Source organism: Chiloscyllium plagiosum, chromosome 8, assembly GCF_004010195.1.
Source record: "Chiloscyllium plagiosum isolate BGI_BamShark_2017 chromosome 8, ASM401019v2, whole genome shotgun sequence".
In the NCBI taxonomy this organism is placed as follows: domain Eukaryota; kingdom Metazoa; phylum Chordata; class Chondrichthyes; order Orectolobiformes; family Hemiscylliidae; genus Chiloscyllium; species Chiloscyllium plagiosum.
In genome coordinates, this window is record NC_057717.1 from 93,362,720 (window position 1) to 93,377,041 (window position 14,322).

Below are 14,322 nucleotides of genomic sequence, written 5' to 3' on the forward strand. Positions count from 1 at the left end.
CCTGAGATAGGAATAGAAAGGTCGAGGAAGGGGAGGGAGGAATCTGAGACTCTCCAGGTGAATTTGAGGTCGGGTTGGAAGGTGTTGGTGAAGTGGATGAACTGTTCCACCTCCTCGTGGGAGCACGAGGCGGTGCCGATAGTTTCATCGATGTAGCGGAGGAAAAGGTGGTGGGTGGGGCCAGTGTAGTTGCAGAAGATGGACTGTTTCACATATCCTACGAAGAGGCAGGCATAGCTGGGGCCCATGCGGGTGCCCATGGCTACTCCTTTCGTTTGGAGGAAGTGGGAGGATTGGAAAGAGAAGTTGTTCAGGGTGAGGACCAGTTCAGTCAGTCGAAGGAGGGTGTCAGTGGAACGGTACTGGTTGGTACGGCGGGAAAGGAAGAAGCGGAGGGTTTTGAGTCCTTCGTGATGGGGGATGGAGGTGTACAGGGACTGGATGTCCATGGTGAAGATAAGGCGTTGGGGAAATGAGAAGAAAAAATCATGGAGGAGGTGGAGGGCATGGGTAGTGTCCCGAACGTAGGTGGAGAGTTCTTGGACAAAGGGGGACAGAACCGTGTCGAGGCATGCGGAGATGAGTTCGGTGGGGCAGGAGCAGGCGGAGACAATGGGTCGGCCGGGGCAGTCAGGTTTGTGGATTTTGGGCAGGAGGTAGAAACGGGCGGTGCGGGGTTGTGGGACTATGAGGTTGGAGGCGTTGGATGGGAGATCCCCCGAGGTGATGAGGTTATGGATGGTCTGGGAGATGATGGTTTGTTGGTGGAGGGTGGGGTCATGGTCAAGGGGGCAGTAGGAGGAGGTATCTGTGAGCTGGCGTTTGGCCTCAGTGGTGTAAAGGTCGGTGTGCCAAACTTCTACCGCGCTTCCCTTGTCTGCTGGTTTGATAGTGAGGTTGGGGTTGCAACGGAGGGAGTGGAGGGCTGCGCGTTCCGAGGGTGAGAGGTGGGAGTGGGTAAGAGGGGTGGGGGAGTTCAGGTGGCGGTTAATATCGCGGCGGCAGTTGGCTATGAATAGGTCGAGGGCAGGTAGGAGGCCAGCACTGGGTGTCCAGGTGGATGGGGTGTGTTGGAGGCGTGAGAAGGGGTCGTCAGAGGGTGGGCGAGAGTCTTGGTTGAAGACGTAGGCGCGGAGGCGAAGACGGCGGAAGAATTGTTCGATGTCACGCCGTGTGTTGAACTCATTAATCCGAAGGCGAAGGCGGCGGAAGAATTGTTCGATGTCATGCCGCGTGTTGAACTCATTAATGCGAGAGCGTAGGGGAATGAAGGTGAGGCCTCTGCTGAGGACTGATCTTTCATCCTCAGAGAGGGGTAGGTCTGGAGGGATGGTGAAATACGGCAGGGCTGGGAGCTAGGACCTGGTGTGGGGCTGGAGCTGGGTGTGGGAGCGGGGTTAGGCCTGGGGGCGGGGGCGGAGATCGTCGTGGGGGCGGGATTAGGCGTGGTGACGGAACTTGGCGGGGGTGCGGGGTTAGGCGTGGAGATCGGCGTGGGGGCGGAGACACATGCGGCGTTGTGGTCGTGTAGGTTAGTAACGTCACTGGGGGCGGAAGTGGCTGCGGCGACCACAGAGACAGCGTTATTCCCCATAGCCGCGGAGGTCGCGAATCTGTCGGCGATTGTCGTCATGGCGATCGTGAAGGCGGTTGTCTGAGCGGCGATCGCGGAGGGGGTTGTCTGGGCGGCGATCGCTGAGGCTGCGAGGTCGGTGGCGGCGGAAGTGAAGTCATCGTCCGCGGCGGCGGCTATTGCCGCGGGCGATGTCGCGGGCGCGTGTGTAATGGCCCGGACTGATTTCGGAGGCCGATGGAAGATTCTGGAACAGTTGAGGAATCCGGAGTGTGGGTGTAAGTACATGAAAGTTTTTGATACTTACTGTCTTTAATTTCCGATATGGCTAGGAAGAACTGTTTGTTTAGTTTATGGACCCTTCTGTGGATGAAGAACAGTAGAGGTCCTTTGCAGGTCTGTGAGAGTGTTGTCCTGAGCTGGGGTAGGGCTCAAGTGCCTCCTCCCTACCTTTTATTTTAGCCTGCTGGACAAACTTTCCTCATTCCTGAAGAAGGGCTTATGCCCGAAACGTCGATTCTCCTGTTCCCTGGATACTGCCTGACCTGCTGCGCTTTTCCAGCAACACATTTTCAGCTACATGTATCTAGAGACTCCTATCTGCCTATATTGCTCAAACTCCCCAATCCTGCATCTCGTGGTTGCATTATATATTGAAGTGATCAGAGCTTCATCTTAGTTCATAGGTTAATCCTTACATGGCTGCTATCTTATCCAACAAATTGTTCCCAACCTTTTTAGGCTGATCTTATATATGTGCTCAATCAGCCCTTGGCTTAAATGCTTATCTTATGAGCGGTGGTTGACCAATATTCACTGGAGTTTCGAAGAATGAGAGGTGATCTTATGGAAACATATCCAATAAGATATAAGGGATTTGGGGTGGATACTGAGAGGATGTTTAAGCACTTAATGCAGTGAGGATGATTTTTTTTTGAGTTGGTAGAATGCAGACATATCTTTCTTAGAAAGGAGTCATTGATTTTATCCAATGCCCAGTTAAGCAGATTGTTGATAGATGGGAGAGTCCAGAACTATGAGCAGCAACCAGGAGAGTGGGCTTGAGATCACAATGACAGAGTGGGCTGCAGGGGTGGAATAGCCTCTCCCACAAGTCATGTGTTTCTATTTTCTTTTTTCTGCTTTAACACATAAAGGGAATTTCAAATTATGTTGCTATCACTTTGAGGTAAAATCACATGCTTAACCCAGAATCTTCAGACAGATGTTCAGAGCCTGTCAACAGATGTTAAGAGATGCTCACAGATGTTCAGAGGAAGCGTGGGGCCTGTAGCAGAAGGAAGAGCTCTGTTGTTTTCATTAAATCACTTCCTTGTGAAATCTGAGTCCAGTGGCCAACCAATCTATCCTGTAAAAAGTGTGGTCACTTGGGTAAATTACAATAGAAAGTATGACTCCCATGGAACTGTGACCTCAGCAATTGATGGATGGCTCCAGGAGAACAGAGATTCTGTAGAAAACATGATGCAGGTGAGTCATAGGAGGATCATAGGAGAAATAGGCCATTCAGCCCCTTGAGTCTGCTCTGCCCTTCCAGATCATGAATCATCATCCAGCTCCATGCCAATTTTCCTAGGCTCTCCCATATCTCTTTATGCCTCTAGTTTCTAAGATCTATCAAGCCCTGCCTTGAATGTACTCAAGACTGAGCCTTCTGGTGGAGAAATTCAAAAGATTCACCAACCTGTAATTCCAAAAATACCTGCTATCTCAGTCCCATATTCTGAAACTGTCCCCCTTGGTTGGAGGCCATACCCCTCCTCTCCCACATTCAGCCAGAATGAATATCCTTTCTGTAGTGATATTTAAGAATTTTATAAGTGTGACTGAGACAGTCAAGAATGAAGGGTGATTGTTGCGTATTCTGTAATACAAGTATATTAACAAGTGTGTTAAGATTTCTGCAATCACAAAATGTCTTCACTCATGCTTGTAGTTGCTTTCTAGTAGTGTCTTTGCTCTGAATTAACCCAGGATTAATTAATTAAGCATAGGTCAGTTAGCAGACTGTCTTATTCAAATAAACAAAATTGAGCACTACAGTAATAAATTTGTTCCTTAACCATAGAGTTACACCATGTTTTTGTTTTCCTCATAGGACAATGACGTTTAAAGTCTTTGCACAGGTGTTTGTCCTGGGATGTGCCTGGATCCTTGGCTTGTTTCATTTTGGGAAAGGAACTCTGGTGATGGCCTATTTATTCACCATCGTCAACAGTTTCCAGGGCACCTTCATCTTCATCATTCTCTGTGTTTTGAATAAACAGGTATTGAATTTCATCACAGAATTAAAAATCACACAACACCAGGTTATTGTCCAACAGGTTTATTTGGAAGCACTAACTTTTGGAGCACTGCTCCTTCATCAGGTGGTAGTGGAACCGAAAGCTAGCGCTTTGCTGCACTATAACCTGGTGTTGTGTGATTTTTAACTTTGTATAGAAAGTGAGGTCTGCAGATGCTGGAGATCAAAGTTGAAACTTTATTGCTGGAACAGCACAGCAGGTCAGGCAGCATCCAGGGAACAGGAGATTCGACGTTTCGGGCACAGGCCCTTCTTCAGGAATGAGCAGAGAGTGTTCAACTCTCTGCTCATTCCTGAAGAAGGGCCTGTGCCCGAAACGTCGAATCTCCTGTTCCCTGGATGCTGCCTGACCTGCTGTGCTGTTCCAGCAATAAAGTTTCAACTTTGTATACCCTAGTCCAACACCGGCATCTTCAAATTATCATCACAAAATGATTACAATGTAACGGGGCCATTCGGCCTAACTGGCCTGCACTCGTTCCATGCCCTGGACCCAATCTATTGCCTTTTCCCCATATCCCTGCACACCATTTCTATCCAAATAACCATCCAATGTCCCTGTTGAATGTCTAAATTGAACCTGCCTCCTTCTCATTTCCAAGCAGAGCATTTCATACCCTCACTACTCGCTGAGGGGACAGATTTATTTTTCTCACACCATCCTTGCTTTATTTGCACGTCACTTTAAATCAATTCCCTCTCATTCTTGTTCTTCTTATGAGTGGGAGCAGCTTGTCCCTGTCAACTCTGTGCAGCCCACTCATGATTTTGAAAACCTGTATAAGATCTCCTCTCAGCCTCCGAGGAGAGCATTCCCGACATTTTCCATCCATCCTTATCACTGAAGTTCCTCTTCACTGGAACCTTTGTTCTAAATCGTATCTGCACACTTTCTCCACCGTGTGCACACTTCCCTGTAACGTTGCACCCAGAACTGTGAACAGTACTCCAGCTGAGGTCGAACAAGGGTCTCATACACTTAGCATAGCAAGGCATTACAGAACATAAGGTCCTCGTTTGATGTTTCACTTCCTCATCGCGAGAGACAGGAATGATTTTGTGGTTAAGTTGCCAAGGATCTCTAATTTTATACAATTTTTCTGCTGTGTCTGCTGGACAAAAGGTGAGGAAAGAATACCTTCAGTGCTTCAGTGGAGTGAGGAAGACAAGTTTATGGTCAGAATCAGCGAGTGCAAGTGTGGTGACAGCAACACAGGTGAGTCAAGGTGAATTAGAACCACCCCGTGCTGCAGCTGAGGAGATGTTGTTCGATTTAGCTTTGTTGATAGCACTGCTGCTTTTGAGTCAAAAAAGTTAGGGATAGTCCCACTCCAAAATCTCAAGTGTTCACAGTCATAGAGATGTACGGCACATAAACAGACCCTTCGGTCCAACTCATCCATGCTGACCAGACAAGCTATTCTGGTCTAGTTTCAGAACACACCAGGTGGCCTCCTTTAAAGACTGCAATTTCCCTTCCCACGTGGTTGAAGAGACCCTCCAACACATCTCATCATCGTCCCGCACCTGTGCCCTCAAACCCCACCCCTCCAACCGGAACAAGGACAGAACCCTCCTGGTGCTCACCTTCCACCCTACCAACCTTCGCGTAAACCACATCATCCACCGACATTTCCGCCACCTCCAAAGGGACTCCACCACCAGGGATATATTTCCCTCCCCACCCCTTTCTGCTTTCCGCAAAGACCATTCCCTCCGTGACTATCTGGTCAGGTCCACGACCCCCACAACAACCCACCCTCCCATCCTGGCACCTTCCCCTGCCACCGCAGGAATTACAAAACCTATGCCCACACCTCCTCCCTCATCTCCATCCAAGGCCCCAAAGGAGCCTTCCACATTCGTCAAATTTTCACCTGCACTTCCACCAATGTCATTTATTGTATCCGTTGCGCCTGATGTAGGCTCCTTCACATTGGGGAGACTGGATGCCTTCTTGCAGAGCGCTTTAGGAAACTTCTCCGGGACACCTGCACCAATCAACCCCAACGACCTGTGGCCCAACATTTCAACTCCCCCTCCCACTCTGCCGCTGACATATAAGTCCTGGACCTCCTTCACAGCCGCTCCCTCACCACCCGTGTCTGGAGGAAGTACACCTCATCTTCAGCCTCAGAATACTTCAACCCCAGGGAATCAATGTGGAGTTCATCCGGTTTCCTCATTTCCCCTCCCTCCACCTTACCCCAGTTCCAACCTGACAGCTCAGCACTGCCCTCATGACCTGTCCTACTTGCCTATCTTCCTTCCCACCTATCCACTCCACCCTCCTCTCTGACCTATCACCTCCACCCCCACCCCCATCCACCTATTGTACTCTTGGCTCCTTCCTCCCCAGCCCCACTCCCCTCCCATTTATCTCTCCACCCTGGAGGCTCCCTGCCTTCATTCCTGATTAAGGGCTTTTACCTGAAATGTCGATTTTCCTGCTCCTCGGATGATGCCTGACCGGCTGTGCTTTTCCAGCACCACTCTAATCTAAACTCTGATCTCCAGCGTCTCACTTTTGCCTTGACCCTGTAAACCCTTTCTATTCTTCTACCCATCCAGATGCTTTTTAAATGTTGTAATACTACCAGCCTCCAACACTTTCTCTGCCAGCTTATACATGCACAACCCTCTGTGTGAAAAGGTTGCCCCTTGGGTCCCTTTTATACCTTTTCCCCTCTCACCCTAAACCTTATGCCCTCTAGTTTTGGACTCCTCCCCCCTGGGAATAAGACCTTGGCTATCCATACCCTTCATGATTTTATGAACCCAGTTGGTGTTCCCAGTGAGATACTGAGGCAGTGTCACATTCTCAGAGGTTTAGATGGGACTTAACATCTCATGTGGATATGAAAGATCCGAGAAGTGTTTTTTTGCCAAAAAGCTCCCCCTTGTAACGTGGCCGACTCAATTAATTTTCTGAAAAGCATTAAAAAAAGGGTCAGGTCATCCTATTATATCTAGAACAACTCTCTGTGTGTAGAATGGCCGCTGTGATTCGTACAGGACAGTGGTGACTACACCTCAAAGGCACTTTATTGACAGTGACAGTAGATGTGAGGCTGGAAGAGCCCAGCAGGTCAGACAGCATCCGAGGAGCAGGAAAGTCACGTATTGAGCTCCTTGGATGCTGTCTGACCTGCTGGGCTTTTCCAGCTTCACATTTCTTGAGTCGGACTTCAAGCATCTGCAGTCCTTCCTGTCTCCTCATTGACAGTGAGCTGCTTTGGGATGCCCTGAGATGGTAAGAAATGTGATATGAGCCCAAACCTTTCTTACCCGTTTGCTGTCCAAGAGCTGGAGCAAGCTCCCCAACAAATTGTCATAAAATCAGATTTCAGATCAAAAGACTTTTAGATCAGTACGTGAATAAGAAAGGGTCGGAGGGATATGAGCCAAGGCAGGTGAGAAAAGTTAAATTGGGATGATGATTGGTATAGATTAGATTACATTATAGTGTGGAAACAGGCCCTTCAGCCCAACAAGTCCACACTGACCCACCACCCACATTTACCCCTTACCTAACACTACGGGCAATTTAGCATGGCCAATTCACCTAACCTGCACATCTTTGGACTGTAGGAGGAAACTGGAGGAAACCCACGCAGACACAGGGAGAATGTGCAAACTCCACACAGTCGGTCGCCTGAGGCGGGAATTGAACCCGGGTCTCAGGGGCTGTGAGGTAGCAGTGCTAACCACTGTGCCACCCTGTTTCTGTGCTGTATGATTCAATGATTCTAACTGACTAAGTCATCTCACTTGGTCAATGAATGTTGAATGTGATGCAAATAAAGGTTTTGCTCCTTTTTGAGTTGTACCACATGATCTCTGTGTCTAGCCAAATCATCCCTTGGTTCACCTTGTCTGTCGGCCCTGAGCCCCTTCTAAGTAGGAGCTGGCCATAAATTAGTAACCATTACTTACTGAGTTAGTAAATAACTTGGGATTAACTAGATAGTGCTACCAAGCCGAGCAGACTCAGCTTGAAAGAGCAAACTCAGAAGGCCATAAGAAATAGGAACAGGAGTTGGCCATTTGGCCCCTCAAGCCTGCTGCGTCATTCTGTGAGATCATAACTGATCCAACATTCCTAGTACACTTTCTTGCCCTTTCCCCATAATTCTTAATTCCCCAACTGATCAAGAATTTATCTCAACCTTAAATATACAGAAGGAGTTCACCTCCGTAGCTCTCTGAGAGACTCGTAACCCTCTGAGAGAAGAAATTCCTCCACAACTCAGTCTTAAATTGGCACTCTTTTATTCTGAGACTTTGCCTTCTGGTCCTAGACTCTCCCATGAGGGGAAGTATTCTCTCAGCATTGACCCTGTCAAGCCCCTTAAGAATCCGACATGTTTCGATGTGGTCACCTCTCATTCTTCTAAATTCCAGTGAGTAGATCCCCAGCCTATTTCGCCTTTCTTCATAAGACAATCTTTCCACACCGGATATCATCCTTCTCAGGACTGTCTCTGAATCGATAATATCTGTCCTTAAATAAGAGGACCAAAACAGCTCACAGGTCTGAGAAAGTGAGGACTGCAAATGCTGGAGATCAGGAACAAGGGTGGTGCTGGAAAAGCGCAGCAGGTCAGGCAGCATCCAAGGAGCAGGAGAATTGACGTTTCAGGCAAGAGCCCTTCATCAGGAATGAGGCTTATGAGGCAAGGAGGGTGGAGAAATAAATGAGAGGGGGTGGCACTCCACCCCTCTCAGCTCACAGCCTTATTCCTGATGTAGGGCTCTTGCCTTAAACGTCGATTCTCCTGCTCCTCAGATGCTGCCTGACCTGCTGTGCTCATAGGTATGGTCTCATCAGGGTATAGATTTTTTACAGCATGGAGAAAGACCCTTCTGCCCATTGTGCCCACACGTGTCAACAACTATCTATCTGTTCTAATGCCATTTTCCAGCATTTAGCCTGTAAGCTGTGGTATTTCAAGTGCTTTATCCAGGTACTTCTTAAATGTCTTGATGGTTTCTGCTTCTACCACTCTTCAGTAGACAAGCAGGAGGCTGGAAGAACATGATTACCCACCACCCTCCGGTTGAAAAAAGCACTCATTGAAAGTTGCAGGCCCCTGCCTGAAAACTGATCACTGGCTTCAGACCTATTTACTGAAGGGATATGCTTCTCCTTCCCTTAGGAAAAGACCCCAAGTTTACTCAGCATTTCTTCAAAGCCGAATAGCTTGTTTCAAGCCAATTTTTGATTTGAAAGTCCGAGTCCCATTTCCTGATCCTGTAATGTGGTGGTGGCTACAATCATAGCATTGATTATCCAGAGGATCTTTTCAGGACTGAAGGAGGTCATCAGGTCCCTTTGGCCTGTGCTGTTCCTATGAAAGAGCTGTCCAGTTATCCTCATACTCCCATGGCCCTTTCTTTCCCTTTTCAACTATTTACGCGACACCATTTTTGTTTGTTACAATTGAATCTGCTTCCACTGTCCTATTAAGTGAAGCATTCGAATCCCAGTATCTTGCTGGCTGCCATCAATTCTCCTCCGCTCTCCCCCAGGTCTTGAGCAACTTATCTGCAACTTTTGTTCACTTCGTTCATTCAGTCATTAATGAGTCTAACAAATTTCTTTTGTCTTTCAGAGAGAGATGAGTACTGTGGAATCGAAAGTGTAATGGAGTGTCACAATATACAATTGTGCAGATAACACAGCTCCCATTTCCTGTGATTGTACCGATAAGGGGGGAACTTGTCAATTATTTCAGCGGATATCTACATGAACAGACATCGCTTTCACGGGGTATGTGTCAAGGCCCAATGCAACATGGCTGTAGGAGTGGGGGGGGGGGGGGGAAGTGGGGGGAGCCATTGTGGACTGCAGAAACATTAACCGCACTGTCAGTCTTTTTCAGGGAAGCAGAGAAAGGCTTTCATTCAGCACACTGAGCCTCCTCTATCGCTCATGAACTGATCTATATCTTAACTCCTTCCATCGAACGTGTAACCTTTTGCACGTAAAAAAACATACTGCTGTCACATTTGGAATGCTGAATTGAACTGGCACGTGTTACTTTCTGTGGGGGAGGGTTTCACATTTTCCATTGCCTCTTTTTGAGAAACCGTATGGTTTCTAATATTTCTAATACTCTTCTAAATGAGCTTCCTCTGTTTTTAAACCTCTGACCCCTTGTCTGAGGCTCCCCTCCACCAGCTATCTCTCCACTAGCTCAAGATATGGTCTCAGAAGTCTAAAATCTCAGTTAAATTACAACTATCGGGTATCGGGGAGGCGATGGCCTAATGATATTCAAAGAATGATCGAATCCCTACAGTGTGGAAACAGACCATTTTGGTCAAACAAGTCCACACCAACCCTCCGAAGAGTAACCCACCCAGACCCATTCCCCGACCCTGTTACTCCACATTTACCCCTGACTAATGCACCTGACCTACACATCCCTGAGCACTATTGGCAATTTAGCACAGCCCATTCACCTAACCTGCACGTCTTTCACTATTAATCCAGGAAACTCAGTTAGTGTTCCAGGGACCTGGGTTCAAATCCCATCATGGCAGCCAGTGGAATTTAAATTTTATAACAAGAAGAACTAAGAATCTACTGATGACGATGAAACCATTGTCAATTCTCAGAAAAAAACACCTGATCCATTAATGCCCCTTCAGGGAGGGAAATCAGCCATCCTTTCCCAGTTTGAGACAAAAAGGCTGTAAATGCTGGATTTGAGGGTAGACAAGCAAGAGGCTGGAAGAACACAGCAAGCCAGGCAGCATCAGGAGGTGGAGAAGTCAGTGTTTCGGGTGTAAACCCTTCTTCAGGGCTCCACCTCCTGATGTTGCCTGGCTTGCTGTGTCCTTCTAGTGTCCTGCTTGTCTATTCCTACCTGGACTGGTCTTTATGAGACTCCAGACCCACGGCAATGTGGTTGACTCTCAATTGCCCTCTGAAATGGCCTAGCAAGTCATTCAGTTGTACCAACACTACAGAGTTTCAGAGAAATGAAACTAGATGGATCACTTGGCATCAATCTCGGCACCAGAAAAGGCAATGTCAGAAACAGCCCTGTCAACACTGCCAAGTCCTCCTTACTAACATCTGGAGGCGAGTGCCACAATTGGGAGACACGTCTCACAGACTAAGCAAGCGACTGTCTTACTCTCAGAATCATACCTCACACACAATGTCCCAGACACCACCATCACCATACCTGGATATTTCCTATTCCATTGGCAGTACAGACCAGCAGGGGTGGCTGCACAATGGGATACAGTGGGGACGGAGTTGCCCTGGACTCATCAACATTGACTCCAGACCCCAAAAAGTCTCATGGCTTCAGATTAAACATGGGCCATCAACAGCAGCAGAATTGTTCTCCAGCAATCCAAGATGGAGGACGGGAATTCCTGGAGCAGCAATTACTGTTTTATATGCTGTTGAATTGCTTTAGAACTTTGGAGAAAAAAAGTCAAAACAACGGCACTTTTAAAAGGGAGAACAACAGACAAATGAAGCACATCCCCCTTTCAAACAAATATGCTGTTTTGGAAAATGTAGGGGGTGATGGATTCTCGGAAACATAGCATGAACAGTCGGGTTTCTGGTCAGTGCAGGAGAGAGAGAGAGAGAGAGAGAAAGAAACCCATACTGCTAACTGACAGAGTTAGCAGTTACTGCCTTTGCTGTTTGAATTCATGTCTTGCTGGATATCAGAGTGCATCTCGGAAAATTAAAAACAGTGAAATTCACAACTGATCTTGGAGGACCCTGTTGGGAGAGGTCACAGCACAGAAAAAGATAAGTGGATGCTTTAAGCAAGGCCTTAAAATAAGTCTGCAGTAGTGAGTAGAGTGGGTTCTTGATTATATGTTTCATTGAGCTATGTCTCTTGATTAAACTTAAAATATAAGCCATAAGTATTAATTTAACCTGGAGCAGTGTTTTGTAGAGGAATGAGACTGCTATTTTCTGGATCTGTAGATTGAAAGAAGCAAAAAAAAAACCCCTTAGTAGACTGATATGCGCTTTTTGTCAGATGTGGGAGTTTAGGCAGAGTTTACGGGTTAATGAGGATTATATCTGCAATTAGTGCCATTGGTCGTGAATCCTATCAGATCGAATGGATCAGTTGGAGAGGTAGTTAGAGGCAATGAGGAATTTACAAGAGCAAGGGAATGTGATGGATGGCAGTTATAAGAAGGGAGAAAAGCTGCAGATACAGTCACATAGATGGGTTAACTCCAGGAAAGGTAAGAGAGGTAGGCAGGTAGTGCACAAGTTTTCTGTGGCTATCCCCCTTTCAAACAAGTATGCTGTTTTGGAAAATGTAGGGGATGATGGATTCTCGGGAACATAGCACGAACAGCCAAATTTCTGGTATTGAGACTGGTTCTAATGTAATGAGAAGTATGTTGGGTTCCAAGTAATCGATTGTCTTAAGGGACTCTCTAGTCCGAGATACAGACAGATGTGTCTGTGGCCAGCAGCACAAAATCAGAATGGTGTGTTGCTTTCCTGGTGCCAGGATCAAGGATGTCTCCGAGAGGGTGCAGAATGTTCTCAAGGGGGAGAGGGGCCAGCAGGAGGTCATTGTACACATTGGATCTTTTGACAAAGGAAGGGAAAAGGTTGAGATTCTGAAAGGAGATTACAGAAAGTTAGGCAGGAATTTTAAAAGGAGGTCCTCGAGTGTAGCAATATCTGGATTACTCCCAGTGCTACAAGCTAGTGAGGGCAGGAATAGGAGGATAGAGCAAATGAATGCATGACTGAGAAGCTGGTGTTTGGGAGAAGGATTCACATTTTTGGATCATTGGAAGCTGTTTTGGGGTAGAAGTGATCTGCACAAGAAGGACAGATTGCATCTAAATTGGAAGGGGACTAATATACTGGCAGGGAGATTTGCTAGAGCTGCTCGGGAGGATTTCAACGTATATTCCTGTTAGGGTGAAAGGAAAGGTTGGTAGGTTTTGGGAATGCTGGATGACTAAAGAAATTGAGGTTTTGGTTAAGAAAAAGAAGGAAGCATATGTCAGGTTTAGACAGGATCGATTGAGTGAATCCTTAGAAGAGTACAAAGACTGTAGGAGTATACTTAAGAGCGAAGTCAGGAGGGCAAAATGAGATAGTTTTGACAAATAGAGTTTAGGAGAATCCAAATGGTTTTTACAAATACATTAAGGACAAAAGGGTAACTAGGGAGAGAACAGGACCCCTCAAAGATCAGCAAGGCAGCCTTTGTGTAGATCCACAGGAGATGGGGGGAGATACTAAACAAGTATTTTGCATCAGTATTTACTGTGGAAAATGACATGAAAGATATAGAATATGGGGAAATAGAGGGTGACATCTTGAAAAATGTCTATATTACAGAGGAGGAAGTGCTGAATGTCTTGAAACGCATAAAATGGATAAATCCCCAGGACCTGATCAGGTGTACCCTAGAACTCTGTGGGAAGCTAGGGAAGTGATTGCTGGGCCTCTTACTGAGGTATTTGTATCATCGATAGTCACAGGTGAGGTTCCTTTAGACTGGAGGTTGGCTAACGTGGTGCCATTGTTTCAGAAAGGTCGTAAGGAAATTATAGACCAGTGAGCCTGATGTCGGTTGTTGGAGGGAATCCTGAGGGACAGGATGTTCACGTATTTGGAAGGGCATGGACTGATTAGGGATAGTCAACATGGCTTTGTGAGTAGGAAATCATATCTCATAACCTTGATTGAGTTTTTTGAAGAAGTAACAAAGAGGATTGATGAGGGCAGAACAGTAGACATGATCTATCTGGACTTCAGTAACGCATTCGACAAGGTTCCCCATGGGAGACTGGTTAGCAAGGTTAAATCTCATGGAATACAGGGAGAAGTAGCCCTTTGAATACAGAACTGGCTCAAAGGTAGAAGAGAGGTTGGTGGAGGGTTGTTTTTCAGACTGAAGGCCTGTGACCAGTGGAGTACCACTAGGATCGGTGTTGGGTCCACTACTTTTCATCATTTATATAAATGATTTGGATGTGAGCATAAGAGGTATGGTTAGTAATTTTGCAGATGCCACCAAAATTGACGACTTAGTGGACAGCGAAGAAGGCTATCTCAGATTACAAAAGGATCTTGATCAGATGGACCAGTGGACTGAGAAGTGGCAGATGGAGTTTAATTTAGATAAATGTGAAGTGTTGCATTTTGGGAAAGCAAATCTTAGCAGGACTTATACACTTAATGGTAAGGTCCTCGGGAGTGTTGCTGAACAAAGAGACCTTTGAGTGCAGGTTCATAGCTCCTTGAAAGTGGAGTCGCAGGTAGATAGGATAGTGATGAAGGCATTTTATTGGTCAGAGTATTGAGTACAAGCGTTGGGAGGTCAGTTGGTTGGGCCACTGTTGGAATATTGCATGCAGTTCTGGTCTCTTTCCTATCGGAAAGATGTTGTGAAACTTG

General features: G+C 46.7%; 1 protein-coding gene across 1 annotated transcript in view; it reads left to right on the forward strand.

Moving 5' to 3' along the window:
* The window catches only part of LOC122552444 (adhesion G protein-coupled receptor E3-like), a 91,471-nt gene extending 81,807 nt beyond the window's left edge, over positions 1-9,664 (forward strand). The window contains exons 13-15 of the mRNA XM_043695173.1: positions 3,693-3,861; positions 5,023-5,115; positions 9,515-9,664. Coding sequence (XP_043551108.1) covers positions 3,693-3,861; positions 5,023-5,115; positions 9,515-9,547 — 295 coding nt within the window. The 3' untranslated portion in view covers positions 9,548-9,664. The remainder of the gene's footprint in view (positions 1-3,692; positions 3,862-5,022; positions 5,116-9,514) is intronic.
* The last annotated feature ends 4,658 nt before the right edge of the window (positions 9,665-14,322 follow it).